Here is a 15916-nt window from a genome sequence, read left to right as displayed (position 1 = left end):
ATCTTTGTTCGCTCTGACTACAGTGGATCAGTGTGCGCACACACGCACGTTATACCCCTGGTCAGTTGGGACAACGTTTATGGGATCAATGGGATCCACAAAGTTAGAATCTAATTTGCAGAATTTGCAGAATTTCTATGTATAATCAGTTATACTGTGAATACCAGTGTTGGAGTGACATCTATATAGTGATGTCTAGTTGAATGATGTTACATTTATAGACAAGTTCAGGCTAATAGAATAATGATGTTCTTCAATGAATGTCACATAATAATAATGTCAATGTGTTGGGATCGATAAAGATTTGACCTAAATGTATCTGACCTGGTAGATTATTGATAGATCACTATCATGCACTAATGAGGCCTTCATAAACCTTCATAACTTATCATAAGAAAACATATGCTACATAGGGTGGCAAAAAGGCTCATCCCACATTTGTCAAAGTAACAGAAGTTGGGAGACCATTAATGGAGTATGACTTTGATATATAAATGATTTGTGAAGCACATATGTAGCAAATCAAAGGTTTATGAAGGCTACTGTATGTTAATGATTCATAATTAACCTTCATTGGACCGTGTATTCAAATAACTGTTCAACCATGAATAGAAACAAATCAATACAGTTATAAAATGATGTACATTTTAATCTGTGAGGTGATGCGTTTGGAGTTGCTTTCAAAGGCAAATAGACAAAATAAGTAGTACAATCAAATAAAACTCAATTAAATAAAGAGAGTTGATGACTGAGCATTGTCTATTCAGTGTAGACTGTTAAACATTTGGCTACCATTTGGCTACCATTAAGTTGTCTAGTTGTGAGTCCTCGTGTTAGTCTCAACTCAAGTGACCAGGGTTGCATTCAGGAGGCACTAAGAGGAGAAAAAACATTTTCAAACAGAAAACAAGTGTGAAATTTCTCCTCCATTTCATAACTTTCTCCTGTTTTGAGACCACCATCTTTCCTTTGATGTTTTTACCCTGAGTGTCTGACCGGCAGAGTTTATGTTCTTTGACTGCTTTTCAACTGCCGGAGATGAGGACTACACCATAAGTCTACGTTTCCCAGACTGTCACCAAACTGTAATCAGATTACTGGACAGTTGACTACCAACCATGTTGACCACATTTCTTCTTGGTGTTCACTGGAACTTTCACCCCTAATCTAACTGATCTCATGGGTGACAGGTGTGTATCTGGTCACAGGTAGGTTGTTATATGTTCAATCCAACATTTTGGGGCTTGTTGGCTAGCCCACCTGTCCTATCCTGTTTTATCTCCAGTTCTTCCTCGTCTTCTCCTATCTCCCACTCCCCTCTCCTCCTCCTTCTTAAATAAACTCCAACCCTTCGTACTTCACATCTCCGACCTTCGTCTCTGGTAACAACACGCGTCCGTCCAGCGTAAACGCCAGGATGTACGTAGCGATGGTCCCGGCGTCCTCCTCCGACTTCAGCGCCAGGACAATCTGGTCGTCTGTGTCAGGGACGAACTTGAAGGAGGAGAACCCGTGTGTGGGGTGGAGGGGTCCGGCGCGGCCCACCGTCACATGGCTGAAGTCGGCGGGGCAGGAGAGCAGCAGGTTGGTGGCGCGTCGCTCGTCGGCCATCTCATCGTATCGCTCTTCACTGGCCCGCCGCGGCAGGAAAAACCAGCTCTGCAGACTCTCGCTCCATGCTGCAGACTCATGGATGAGGTAACCTGAGGGAGAGAGGGAGGGAGAAAATTTGTTTGGCCAGAGGAGGGGAGGAAAAAAAAAGAGCAAAGGGGAGAGAGAAACATGAAGAGATGGGAAGGGTAGACAAATGAGTCTGTCCAAGTTATAGGGAGGAGAGAAGAGAGAGCAAGTGTTCAGTGTGTGCGATTCAGATAATGAGCGGGTGAGATACTTCAGGCAAAAAGGGTACGTGCCAAGAGCCAATCAATTTAAGGATGAGGTCGCCTGAGAGACAGAGGGAAGGGAGGACAGAAAGAGGGAAGTGAGGGTTGTGTATAAGATTGAAAATATTGAAAGGGAAAAAAAGTGTGACACTGAGTGAGAGGAAAGGGTGTGAGTGAGAGGAGACACTGCTTTGAAGAGTACGATGAAAATGGAAAGCAATTCTGTATGAAAATAAGATGACTGGGGGTCACAGGTTGACAGGTCTAGGAAGGCAGATAGATAGGTAGACCAGTGGTCACCAGGGAAGTCACGTCGCACCGGTTTTAGAAGGTTATCGAAGGTTATCATGCCAAATGAATTTCTGTCCTGTAAGGTTATTGGTTTACCCATGTTATGGCGAAATGTAGTTCTAAAATAGTGGGAGTGTATTCCACAAACGCCGGTTGTCTGCTACGGCCCAGGCCACACCAAACTATCAGAAAAATTATATAAACTAATACGCAGGAAATCACTATCCGATTTGATTTGTAGAATTCATCAGACGTTATGAACTGTTGATAACTCCCAGTCAAGGCGGGCGATGACACAGAGAAACATTGCTGGTTGGTTGGTCTGCTGTCTGTCCCTCCTCCTGGTAGCCTACCTCGGTGTATACACTGCTGCTTGCTTTGTGCTTATCTGTCCGAGGGGCTCTGAGCCCCTCAAAACTACACTCCAATTCCTGAATTCATCCAGGCTGAGTCTACTCCACCCTATATCCTGGTCCTTGCTGCCCCACACGGGTCCCACCAGAAAACTGCCCTTCACTATGGACTCCTGAACTCTTGCACCACAACACATTCCACATTTGTTTACTGTTCAGCATCTGATCAGGCAGAGGAGGATGCGTCCACCTGGAGTCTGGTTCCTCAGAAGGTTTCTTCCTCTGAGGGAGTTTTTCCTTGCCACTGTGCCCTATATTGCCCTATAGTTTTTTCCTTGCCTTACTCCTGGGGATCTACGATTTGGTGTTAGATCATATTGTTTGTACTGTATTTATTGTTGATATTGTTTAGTATTATTTTGTTGTGTGACACTTTGTGACATTTGTCTATATAAAAAGCGCCATACAAATAAACTTGATTGATTGAGTGGAAGGAGGGTGAGTGAACAGCTCATAAAGAACGAAGAGAAGGGGAGAGGGAATTGTTAACATATCAAGGTACCAAATCATACATTGTTAAATATGGACATGTTTTAGTCATCATGCTTTCTTTCTACCATCTCAATGAAGCTCTCATCTGTAAAATAGGCAGCTTTTAACAGGCATCACGCCGTAAATGTTTTTAGAGGTATTTTGACAATAGGCACAAGACGTGCTATAAAATGCAACCTATGGATAAAAGTCAGAATAAAGTAAGGAATTTTTATCAAGACAGGAATCATGATCTTAGGTTTCAGGGGGATTGGGAATGGATAGGAAAATAGCCTAAGTAGGCTTTAGGACAGAAGATTTCTCTCTCATGCCATACATAGGGATGGTTAACAGACTTCATGGCTATGGTGTGACTGAGACAGCATTGTATTGCATAAGCCTATCATGTTTGTGATTCATAATGGCAGGTCAAAGAGGCCCAAGTTATGGTTATGAGGTTGTTATGAAAATGGCTACCTTTTAGGATTCACTCTACTGTAGATTGTAGGAAATGGCTGTTACATCTACTCCAGCTAAAAGAGACATTTCTGCATTAAAATGTTAGATTTCATTGATTATTTTGTATGTTCTTATATTTTTCAGAAGAATGTACTGTTCAAAAATTCATGAGGCAATTAAAATACTCTTTTTCACATTATTATTATTATTTAATTTGAGAATAGATGATAACGTTTGCAATGTTTTTTTCATGAACTAGTGTGAAACTGTAATAAAAAAACGAATAAAACCAGGGTTACTGGGCACTTAAGCATCAAGGTTATTGTATCGTCAAAATCTTATACCGTGACACCACTAGTGGTCATCAATCCTGCTTCTAGTGAGAGATACAGGGATTGTATTTTAAAATTGTTTACCCATCATTAAAACATTACATTCTCTAGAACCTTTACCTGGTGGTTTGATCCCTGCGGCGCTCCGTAAGGTGTTGTATTGCGGCACCCAGCTCTCGTGCTCCACGTCACCGCGAAAACCCACCACTTTCACCCACTCGGGATTGTCGTTGACAACCTCACCGGTGGTGGTGGTCCACTCCTTCCCCAGCCCACCAACGTACAAGCGCTCATCTTTGACTGCCAGCCACTCAGCCTTGAACCCTACACACAGGTCAGAGGGGAGAGAGCAGGGGCAGGGGTTAAAAGGAGAGCCTTCCCTTTTTCACAGACAGTGGGAATTTGCGAGTGAGTGCATGTGTGTGAATATTTGTGTTGAATGTTGTGCTCTCTTGTTTTCCAGGGGACTGAAGCTTTATTCTGTTCTGTTACATTCCTTTCAAAATGTCTATGTAGAAGCAACTGTCTTTCTTTATTTTTCTTTATCCGTCTGTCTGTCTATTCTGTGTGTTGAGCCAGTTATTTATATATATATATATATTTTTTTTAACATTGCGAATAACGCAGCTGCCCTAGTATTGCAACGTTTTGGATTCAAACCCAGACGACAAAAGCTAAGGCTAATGTTAGCAAAGTAGTGGCTAGTCTTATGTAGGTACAAAAACGTTTTTCAAAACGTAATTCAACATTAACTACCAAGCACGACAGATGACGACCTTGATTACTTACTAAATTTAGCTTGTGAACATGCAGTAAAATGAAGGGATAAATTGGCCATCTGGTGGGCATGCCGTAAAACCTAGTGGCCACTCATGGTACCATTGCATGCAAAGATTACACTTAGTAGAAATGTTTGTTTTTAAAGCTATTACCGGTGTAGCAGGTATTTTTAAGGTATTACTGGTGTAGCAGGTATTTTTAAGGTATTACCGGTGTAGCAGGTATTTTGGTATACCAGTTTGAGAATTCTGATACCGGCACAAGCCTACTGTGTAAACATGTAGGTTTACACTATGTCAACTTGTTGTATAATGGTTAGCAGTTTTTTGGGTGAGGTGAATGTTAAAGGGACAGATCACCTTACGAACGTGTGGGCAAGTGAAAATGGCTTCCAAATGTGTTCTGCAGATCAAAAGCTAGGTATCGCGAGTTTGAGTGACATAATTACGTAGTTTTGAAAACTACAAGGTGCTTTAGGTAGGAGTGAGTTTGCGTTCCCGAATTACTGCTTGGTTTGTTTACATCCATAAGCACTGGGCTAGCACATACATATAGCACATATATCACTTGTGTTTACTAACATGCATCTTAGCTTAGACACGCCTCTGTGTCTGGCTGGGAGGCACAAAGCACTATGGGTGTTGTAGGATTTCATCATTCTGACATTTTACTTCCTGGTCCGATAAAAGGCTATTTTCTCGATTATTTACATGAACTTTTTCATATTTTTATTTAGACAACAAAGACCACTTGTAACTTGCTGTTGAGTCATGGTGACCATCGGTGAAATGTTCAGTCTCTGCCTATAACAATGACATACATTGCTAACCTGGAGCTAAATGACAAAGAGTGGAGAATAACAAGCCTAGACCACCAGCTACGAGCAGTACGTCACTCACCCAAACTAACAACTACTGGACCTCCCCTCCTCCTCTAGCGACTGAGACTCTTACTTTTGACAGTCCTTGTCATAGCAGCTAGTATCTAATATACATATGTATGTCCTTGTTAAAACCAGGCTGAATACGAAATGCTAAAAATCCCCACTGGGAGAAATGATTTTCTGTTGGAGACTTTTGCATTGGTTCAACACTAACCTTTGGAGACAGAGCCATCTCCATCAGGCAGTATAACCCAGGGTATGGCCTGGCTGCCTTCTATCCTGTAGACCACGCCTGTCCGGTCGTCCACGCTGTACAGGTGCCCATTAAACACCACCAGCTCTGACAACTCCATACCTACAGTTGGCAAAATCATGAGAAAATTATCAGAATTATCGAAAACGTGAATGTTTAACGATACAGAAAATAATTAATATGTTGTGTTTCCTTAGCTAACGAAACACATTCCTTAATAGTTTAACTTAACTGTCTTATAATGTCAAGTCAACATCATGATGGTCATAATGAGACGTGACAAAAGCAGTTATCATGGTACCATCATCACCGAGTTAACATACAAAACTCCAACATCATCCCAACCAACAAAAGCTTCATACCGCGGCCCTTTTCCGCTAGGTGGCTCTCTAGGGTGACCATGTCAGCATCCCATGCCACCTCCACCCTGTCCCCGCTATCTGACACCAGCAGATGGCCTCGCCTCAGGTAGCTGAACCACGTCTGGTCCTTGGTGCTTCGTGAGGCTGTGTCGAGGTCTGCTATCACCGCGATGCGGTACTGCAGGCCGCGGGCCGTCCTCTCTGGCCGGCTGAGTGGGTATGTGTAGTTGTATCTCTTTTTCATGGCGGATCCCACTGCTGCAGCCAGTAGACGGGCATTGATGTTGTTGTCACTGTCATCGCGGTTGGCTCGCCAGCTGCGGACTCCGGTGCCGTGGTGATGGAAGCGGTCACTGGTTCTGCCATCGTCGCCCCCTGCAGACCGGTTCATGTACAGCAAGAGCGCAAGGGCGAGCAGCATGGCCACGGTGATGGCCCTCCATTTGAGGCGGAAGCGAGGGTCAGAGGCGGCGCCTGTCATGGAGGCCAGGGCTGGGAGGCCTCGGACAGAGATCCGCAGGGAGTTCATGGAATCATCCCTCTCCGACTCAGAATATCCTGGGATAATGGACATGGGGGAGGGAGAGGGACAGGGAGCTGGGAATGTCAGAGAGAGCAGAGAGAGAAAAAAGAAGAGAAAATAGGGGTTGAGAGAGGAAAAGGGTAAGAGAGAAAGGGGGCAGAGAGGGAGAGAGAAGAGACAGGGTGAGGGTGGGGTTGAGTGAAAAGAGAGGGGAGAGTTGAAGAGTGGAGGAAAATGGGAAGGGAGACATTTTTTTTTATTGTTCATTGTTATTCATTCATGACACAGTCCACTGTTCATTGTAAAAACCCTCTGTATGCTCAGCAGCACTACCCTCCCACAACCTAGGACTGAATTCTGAACTCTGAACTCTCCTCCTTCAGGAAAATATTAAGGACTGTAAAGACACAAATAATGAAATATACCCCTTGATTTATAAGTTTTGTGTATCAATGATTCTTGAAGAATATAAGTTGTCATACAATAGATGTCATGTCATGAGCTTAATACAAGTGTCTTACCCCATAATAACCCAAAATAAGGCTATTTTGCAGTACTCCAATGTTTTCAAACAATAGTAAATAAACACTGTATAGCTTCAAAATATGTTTAAAACTCCTGTGTTAATGTCCAAGACTGTTCTGTCTATGAATTTGAGAGTGATAACATTCATCCAACCTCATCCTAATGTTTTGTTTTTCTCAAATTACAGATTGTGGCTTCTTGTGAAATAGTAATGGGTTCTATAGTATTTGCTTTATTGTTTACGTTTTCATCACAGGGTTTGCTATCTTCTTGTGCTGACACATCGTACAGTACTGACTGTTACACACGGGTACCAAGGGGTGGTTATTTCTTGTTGGTGCGGTATGGTGACTTTATCAGGTTTCACAAATAAGATTCCAAGGGAAGTCAAATGCCATCCGTGTCTAGCCCACATATTTCCCCAGTGTGGTATCCAAAACATAGACCACACTCTGTGTGTGTGTGTGTGTGTGTGTGTGTGTGTGTGTGTGTGTGTGTGTGTGTGTGTGTGTGTGTGTGGCGAACAGGTACGGGCAGGGCATGTGTTGTCAGGGGCAACCGACAGGTAGGTGTTGTGCTGTCATGTCTATGCACCCGCCCACCATCACGCAACACCAACTCAAAACACATTTAGGCTAGCTATTCTAGAATGAGACAAACTGTAGACTCCCTTGAATCTCTCAATGTTACCTTGGGGACGCATTCCACTGTCACTTTAATCATTTAAGTTATAATTTAGGGACATGTCGAGCTGAATAGACCATCATGTCAGCTTGTCACCTTAACAGCTTCCCAGGACATCTCCATCAGAATCTGGCATCTAACCCTAAAAGCCTAATGAAAGTCATGTGGCTGGCCCTCTCTCTAACACACACAACTCCACTCTTTCACAAACTCACATACTCTCTCACTCGCCACCAGGGCTGTAACGGTTGAAATTGTCCCCTTCCTTACCATCAGCTTCACAAGGAGGCTCCTCCATAGTCCATCACAGCAGACCCAGCTGGAAATCATTATCTACCCCTCTGTGCCCCTCTCTCTGACTCTCTCTCTCTCTGACTCTCTCTCTCTCTGACCATCACAACGGCCTTATGGACCAATGGGACGGCCATAAATCCAGATTCCTCCTTACTGCAAGGACGTGATCATAATATACAGAGAATATACGTTGAGTGGAAAAGAATAACCAAAGCAGAAAAAGAGCCAGAGTTAGAATAGAGCGCCAGACAGAAAGCTCCTCTGCTTCGTTAAATCATTTCATTGAATCATTGTAATTGTCCCTACATGCTGTGTTGTTTGCACCATGGTCAAGAGAACTAGCAGTTTGTACAGTACAAACTAAACAAGCTCTCAGACAGACAATGTTGTAATGGATTTCTCTCTCTCTCTCTCTGACACTCACTCTCTATCCAGATGCTGCCCGCCTCCTGATTGTGTACACATGAAAAGACGTGTGTAAATGGAAAAAAGACACTGCCAAACCACCTACGGAGGTGGACAAGCTCGCGTTGTGGCCGAATCGCGGACAAGCGTGAATGCAATCTGGATACAGGTCAACTTTGTTTCAATTAGACATGTGACCGCAGGCGACAAGAACGAACATTTAAACAAAATCACAATGCAGACACGGAAGTCAGATAAATTGCGCATATTCATGCAAATTGTCTCTCTCTTTCTCTCTCTCTCTCTACTCTGTTCTGATATTCACCTTTTTTTCTTCTTCCCCTCCTTTCAGAGAGCTTGGCCACTGGCATGCTTCTCCCCTCCAGCCCTCTATCCTCTCTCCCGCTCACTCAGACCAGCAATGACTCCTATCTCTCTCCCCCTCTCTTTTTTATCTCTCTCTCTCTGTATATCCCTCCCCTCTACCCAGTGAAACAGCCACCAATGACTTGACACCAATGACTTGACACCAATGACTTGGTGAAAATAACTACAACCAAACACACTCTCATAGGTGAACTAGTAGAATGCAACATCCCTACTGTTATGGTGACGTTGATTGTCTTGTTGAATCGAGGTAGTGCCGTAGGCTACCTACCTGTTAAACTAAATACACATAGTGTGGAAAGTAGTCTTTGCGAAAACATATTGCTGGGATAGATCTGACTTTGGTTTGCAGTCTGACATTGGTTAGACTGCAAGGCGAAGTGTAATGCGTAAGCAGGAGTAATCAATAAACCAACAGTTAACTTAAATTGTTACTGTGTAAGAATTACAGGCTTCAAACATTTAAAAAAAAAAAAAAAAAAGCCTGTACTGAAATCTACTTTCTCTGCCTTCCTGTGTCCTAAGGAAAGCTAGAGGTATATTTGACCCCAAATCCAGTTTTGCTTAGTTTTTTTCTCGATGGTTAAACCGAGGTTAGGATTAGGCTAATCTGATTTTAGATCTGTTTGCTATTGAACGTTGTGTGTTGTGGTAACAAACCCTGGCCTAGGACCGACGAGCCTAAAAGCAAAAGCATGTTTCCATAATATTATGATGTTCCTGGGTTCCCCACAAGTAGGGATGCACCGATTGATCGGCCAAAAAAGTGCCCAATCAGTGATCTGTCGATTAATTTAAAATGTCTGATTATTCAGACCGATTATTGATTCTAACCTGGCATGTTCATTTGATGAGGAATTTTTTCTTAATTTATAATAATAATAATAATAATAATAATAATAATAATAATAACAATAATAATAATAATAATAATAATAATAATAATAATAATAATAAAGTGTAATGGTAATTGTATTGTTTGTATCTGGGTAGAAGACAAACTGGATTCAGCATTAAACTTTGTGATTAAAAACCTTGCAGCTGCATTCTGCACAGGGTCATTCCATAAATGAGCCCTGGTAAAGCTTTGGCAGTTGACTTTTTTCTTTGTTTTAATGGGAGCTAGGGATGGGCATGATTAATCGACGATCGAATAATTGATCATTAGAATTTCGTCGATGACATTATTTTTTTTGTAGATGAAACTAGGCTTCGCGTCGTGCCAAACAACTCCCCTTACCTGTTGTAAAATCAGCGAAACCCGCGGCCTCTTGGGGCTTATTGCTTAATTTTACCACACGGGGGCAATATTTGAAAAAAACGCCACAGGCCTACTCAGTTACCTGCGAGTTTCCGTGTATTTCAAAAGTAATCATGAAGAGGTCACGGCGAAGTGTGGTGTGGGACCATTTTGTTTTAAAAAATGATTTAGTTAACTGCAAACACTGCGAAGCTGTGTATAAGTATAACTCGGCCACGACTCAAATGATGTACCACTTGAACAACGCGCATCCGACCCTGGTTAGTGGCGGTGCATCCTCCTCTCAGTCTCAACCTAGCATCAATGGAATAAGGTTCCCCATGCTTGCCAAGTTAGCACGGAGGTACCTGTGCATCACGGCAACGTCGGTCCCCTCAGAGCGGGTGTTTTCGGCGGCTGGACTGACGGTCACCAGGCTGCGGTCGCGTCTGACCCCAGAGCATGTTAACATGCTCATCTTTCTCAACAAAAATCAGTAGACTGGTGCTGAAGTTGTATGTGAGTTACTGGTTATTTTTTATGAAGCTTTGTTAATGAGCCTAATTCATTGTTGGGTAGGCTAATCTCCCTCTTTCTCGACTTGGTGCCTTTTTTGATAGTTTTGAGTTACATTTGGCAAAACCTGTCCGACCTAAGTATTATATATTTTTGGTTAAGTTATTGTTTAACATGATTGTTTTTTTTAATATTATTATTATTATTTTGGGAAAAAACGAGGGTCAGTTGTGTTTATAATCACCGGCTTAGCTGCAGGCTCCGCTGCTAGAGCACAGCAGCGCGTATCTTCAATTGAACGGATCCGGTTTAACTGCCACAAGAGTTGTTCATCTTGTAAGTTTAACTGCCACAAGAGTTGTTCATCTTGTAATAAAGATCTCAATGAGGAAAACACGCTGTGTTTTTGTATTTTCATTGCATTTTGAATATAGCCTATAAATAGTGAATTTTAATATAAAAATATTAATGATTAATCGAAAATCGATCGTTAATTCTCCCGACGATCGACTAAGACAATTTAGTCGAATGCCCATCCCTAATGGGAGCCACAGTTTCAAGAGTAGACAAATATACCATTGAAACAATTGACAAACTCTTAGTTGGTTGAAACAAACTAAATGTGTTGAATCTAAACCAAGTCAGCACAAGAAGATAGCAAAACATTTGCAAAATAACTTGCAGCGGTAGAGTTATGATGAGAACACTAAAAAATTAGACAAGTTGTTGGTAGGAGTAGAACACAGCATGTTAAAAACAACAACATGGTCTGAAACACATCTATCCTTTGTCTCCAGCCTGTTTGAACTCAGGCCATATGACATTACAAGGTCAAGAGTGTGATACTAACGGTTATAGACTTAGATAGGGGGACAACAGGGGTGGGAAGGCTACCAGAGGAGATAAGAACATGAGGACTGGGGTACTTCTCTGTGACGTCACGGGTTCTCTGGTCAGCTCAAGGTTCAGAATGTTCTCTGAAACTTAACCTCTATTTCTATTTAAATACTTTGGTGTAGAAAAGACAGGAGCAAGGCTACTACAGGCAACATAAGACGCTATTGAGTTTGTAACAGTTGCAATGTTTCACTCTGGTTTGATCAAACGTGAAACACATTTGACAAGCAACAGTCAAGTTTTATTCCCGCGATATACATGACATTCATAAGCTACGGTCCTATATGTGAACCGATGTTAAAGTGATGGATACCGCTTAGAAGATCCCTACCCACCACAGCCACGAAGACAGGAAGAGTAGCCCGTTTACTGGTAGCCTGCGGGTCAACATCGTCTGTCTAGCTAATGACAGTCTGACCAAACGCCTTTTACCCGTCGTGGTAGGAACTACGGGTATGACTGTAGATTTCATTAAAGGTTTACCAGATGAGTCCGTCATATAACCGCTATGTATAGCCTATACATTCCACTTTTAGCCTAGCTGGTGGGCAACAACTTTAGCATTAGAGAGCTAATAGGATTTTTTTTATTATGTTAAATCCGCATTTGAGGGATTAGCTATTACTTACGACGTATCATTACTTGTATTATTTTTTTTAGGTGGAGGGGGGGGGGGTACCTCTAGATAGATCGTACTTACTGGGAGAATGGGGGCTCCCCGTATCCCCCCGTTGCGCTGGTTTGGTGGTGGGTATGCGGCGTTTCGCTGGAGGTTGCCTCGGCTCCCGACCACCGCTCCACCGCGTAGAGGCAGCCAGCACTTCCTGCTGTCGCTCCAACGAGCGGAATGAACTGCGCTGCCTAGACGCACACCGCACCGCCTCATGCCATCGAGCTCACTGATTGGTCAATTCATTTCCGCGCCGGTGGGGCCAATGGGGCCACCCGGATGACCCATTTGCCACAGTAGTTGGTGTTGAGTGCATTATCAATGGTTGAAATAAATGTTTGTCTAAATAAATGTCTCACAATACTGCCATAGCAACTAGAGAGTTTTTCAGGGGCCAAAAAGTGGATAGATCTTGACTGGCCAAGTCAATCTTCAGATGTAAATCCAATTGAACATGCGTTTCATTTTCTGGTGAGGCAAAAAGACCTCAAAACAAGCAATTGAAGATGGCTGCAATACAGGCCTGGCAGAGCATCACCAGAGAAGACACCCAGCATCTGGTGACTTCAGGTAGTTTTGCATGCAAACGATTGTCTACGAAATACTAAACATTTTTATGAATCTGTCCTATTACTTATGGTGCCCTGAAATAGGGCGACTATGACTAAGTGTTGTCATTTCTAAATTGTGAAAACAATATGTACACAAATACCATAAAATAAAAGCTGAGAATCTCTACTTTAACCTCAGTAATTGTTTAATTTCAAATCCAAACTTTTGGAGTTTAGAGAAGAAAACTTCTTTTTCACTGCTTCACTGTCCCATTACTTACACAGGGCAGTGTTAGCTTGTTTTACTCCATTGTTTGTAAACGATGTAATTGAGATCGTTTTCATCTCAATTATGATCAGCCCTTGCATTCATAGCACCTGTGAATTTGAGAGTGTTTACATTTCTCCAGCCCCATCCCTCAGCTGTTTACCAAAAACAGTGGCGGGGAGACAGCTTTGTTGTTGTTTGAATCCCAGATTGCCCCTTTAAGTTGCTAGCAGGTTAGCTTGAGTTGCTGGCAGGTGATCTTAAATTGCATGTAAAACAACTAGTAAGGGGGTGAGACATGAACAATGAGTAGATTATGGAAGGGTTAAGATCTGCTTAGGCTAGGTTAGCTAGGTTTAGTGAGGAAAAAGAGACATGATCACAGATATAAGGCTGTTTTACACCAATGTTTACAAACAACAGGAACAGAAACAAACTATATTCAAAATATATTTAAAACTCCCATGTTGATGTCACAGACTGTCAGTCCTTGCATCCAGAGTCTATGAATTTGAGAGTGGTAACATTACTCCAACCCCATACCTCAGCTGTATATGGCAGGGCTGACATTATGTTGTTTATCGAATTATAGATTGTGGCTTTAAACAATATCTTGGAACTGCACAGATGCACTTCTCCCGTCTGCTTCTGCCTGCTTTTAAGGCGGTTTGGCTTCTCATGTCAAACACACTGATCATCTCAAGAGCGGAAACATCTCAAAAACAGTGCAGAAATAAGGAACGATGCCCTGAAAACCCTTAGGGTTAGATGCAGCTAGAAAAGTTCTATAATGATGCAGTCATGGAACAGTTCTCTCTACTGTGTGGTCTTGACTGGAGCCCTGCTCTTAAGTGTGGAACTCATGAATGGGTGTCCTCTGGAGCGCTAGCACACAAAACTCCCCCTACAGTGAAACAATGAATCTATTTATGAAAACCATAGATGGAGTCGGGGGTCAGTGGTTTCACTGTCTCAAGTTGTCAGAGAAAAAGCAAGTCGTGAAAGTTATACACATTTACTGTAATATTCTTCTTAATTCTCCACACAGCAACTATGATTAGTAAAACATTTCAAGTCAACAATAATGTAAACAATTATTCTAGGCGTAGGACCACAGAAACCAAGAGTTCCATTTTGTGTGCAAAAGTTATAGATTGTCAGACTTGTCCTTGGTTAAAATATATATCTCAGTGAGAATTTCTAATTAGGGTAGTTAATTAACAAGTGCAAAAATACAGTATTTTATTTTACATAAGCTCTTATTCCTGTACTGTGTTGTGAATTACTACATTTTGAGAAAGATTCAGAGTCAATATGGTTCATATAGAGGTTACGATTTAGGAAACACAACATTTGTAACAATATGGAAACAAAAACATACCACAGTGCAACCATACTAGCAACTTACTGTGCTATAGCTAACAACAGCAAAGCAAGTGAATGATAACAATATAGTGCATAGTGAATGGTTAACTGATCAGCTAGCTTACGTGTGGCTATTGGCTACTATTCCCTCATTCAACTGATCCAGGACCAGTCTTACTGTGTTGCTCATCAGGCTACAGATTATGACAGGGATAAAAGGAGCTGATCCAAAATCAGTTGGAATGAGTGAGGAATCAGTAACTGAGTGAGAACGTACTGTATATCATGAGATAAGGTGCCCTGTGTAAGTATTGGGACAGTGAAGCATTTTCTCTTCTTTTGGCTCTACACTTCAATAGTTTGGATTTGAAATCAAACCATTTCTGAGGTTAAAGTAGAGAATCTCTTTTATGGTATTCGTGTACATATTGGTTTCAGAAATTCCATTCAGAAATTACAGCACTTCATATGTAGTCTCCCTATTTCAGGGTATCCAAAAGTAATGGGACAATTGGCTTGACAGGTGTTTCTGGTAAGTCAGGTGTGTTTCGTAGCATAATTTGTGCAGACATAAGAGAACTTATAGGGAAAATAGGGAAAATCAACAGTTTGGAACATAATTAAAAAGAAAAAAAGCACTGGTGACCTCAGCAATTGCAATCGGGCTGGTAGGCCAAGGCAGACTTCTACAGTGGATGGACCGAAGAATGCTCATCACAATTAAGAAAAAAAACAAAAAACAACTGTCCCACTGATCAGGAACACTGTCCAGGAAGTAGGTGTGAATGTGTCAGAGACAACCATTAGTAGAATACGTCACCAGCCGAACAACAGAGGATACACTGCAAAGTGCAAACCACTAGTTATCCTCAAAAAGGACGATCAGAGGTCTGGAAAAAGGTATTGTTGGCAGATACGATGAATGTTATTATGTACCAGAGTCATTGCAAGTGGAAAGTTTGGAGAAAAAAGGATCTGCCCAACATTTACAGCATACCACCTCATCTGTGAAACATGGTGGAGGGGGTGTTAATGTTAGGGCATGTACAGTTGCTACTATAATTGGCTAACTTGTCTTAATTGATGATGTAACTGCTGACAGCAGCAGCAGAATGTATTCTGAAGTGTACAGAAACATCTTGTCAGCTCAAGTACAAGGAAATGCCTCCAAATTCATTGGATGGCGCTTCATAATACAGTAAGACAATGACCTAAAACATACTGCCATAGCAACTAGTTTGTTACGTTTTTCAGGGTCAAAAAGTGGAAAGTTATTGACTGGCCAAGTCAATCTTCAGATTTAAATCCAATTTAACATGCATTTCATTTGCTGACAAGATTTTAGGCAAAAATACCTCAAAACGAACTACAACTGAAGATGGCTGCAGTACAGGCCTGGCAGAGCATCACCAGAGAAAATACCCAGCATCTGGTGGGGTCAATGGGTCACAGTTTCAGGCAGTT

The 15916-nt window shown here is 42.0% G+C and overlaps 1 protein-coding gene across 2 annotated transcripts; it reads right to left on the bottom strand.

Annotated features, from left to right (window-relative positions):
• Positions 1-600: 600 nt before the first annotated feature.
• On the bottom strand, positions 601-12433 carry cant1b (calcium activated nucleotidase 1b). 2 transcript variants are annotated; one of them, XM_083697187.1, is made up of 5 exons: positions 12299-12433; positions 6128-6724; positions 5727-5867; positions 3970-4173; positions 601-1703 (listed from the first exon to the last, which is right to left on the bottom strand). In XM_083697187.1, exons 2-5 carry the CDS (start codon positions 6699-6701, stop codon positions 1333-1335), a joined length of 1290 nt encoding a protein of 429 aa, XP_083553313.1. In that variant the 5' UTR covers positions 6702-6724; positions 12299-12433; the 3' UTR covers positions 601-1332. The 2 variants fall into 2 exon arrangements, with proteins under 2 accessions (XP_083553313.1, XP_083553312.1); XM_083697186.1 differs by lacking the exon at positions 12299-12433 and adding an exon at positions 8884-8968.
• Positions 12434-15916: the final 3483 nt, after the last annotated feature.

The sequence above is a fragment of the Argentina silus genome, assembly GCF_951799395.1.
Source record: "Argentina silus genome assembly, chromosome: Y".
Taxonomy (NCBI): domain Eukaryota; kingdom Metazoa; phylum Chordata; class Actinopteri; order Argentiniformes; family Argentinidae; genus Argentina; species Argentina silus.
Note: the sequence above shows the minus strand (reverse complement) of the source record. Positions and strands in the feature narration are given on the sequence as shown.

Bases quoted from the DNA above. Each gene is read 5' to 3' on its own strand.
- cant1b (XM_083697186.1), bottom strand. From the start codon at position 8,929: ATGCCAGTGGCCAAGCTCTCTGAAAGGAGGGGAAGAAGAAAAAAAG. The intron at 6,725-8,883 runs GTGAATATCAGA...TGACATTCCCAG, and splicing joins GAGGGGAAGAAGAAAAAAAG to CTCCCTGTCCCTCTCCCTCC. The intron at 1,704-3,969 runs GTAAAGGTTCTA...TCTCTCCCTCAG, and splicing joins CGCAGGGATCAAACCACCAG to GTTACCTCATCCATGAGTCT.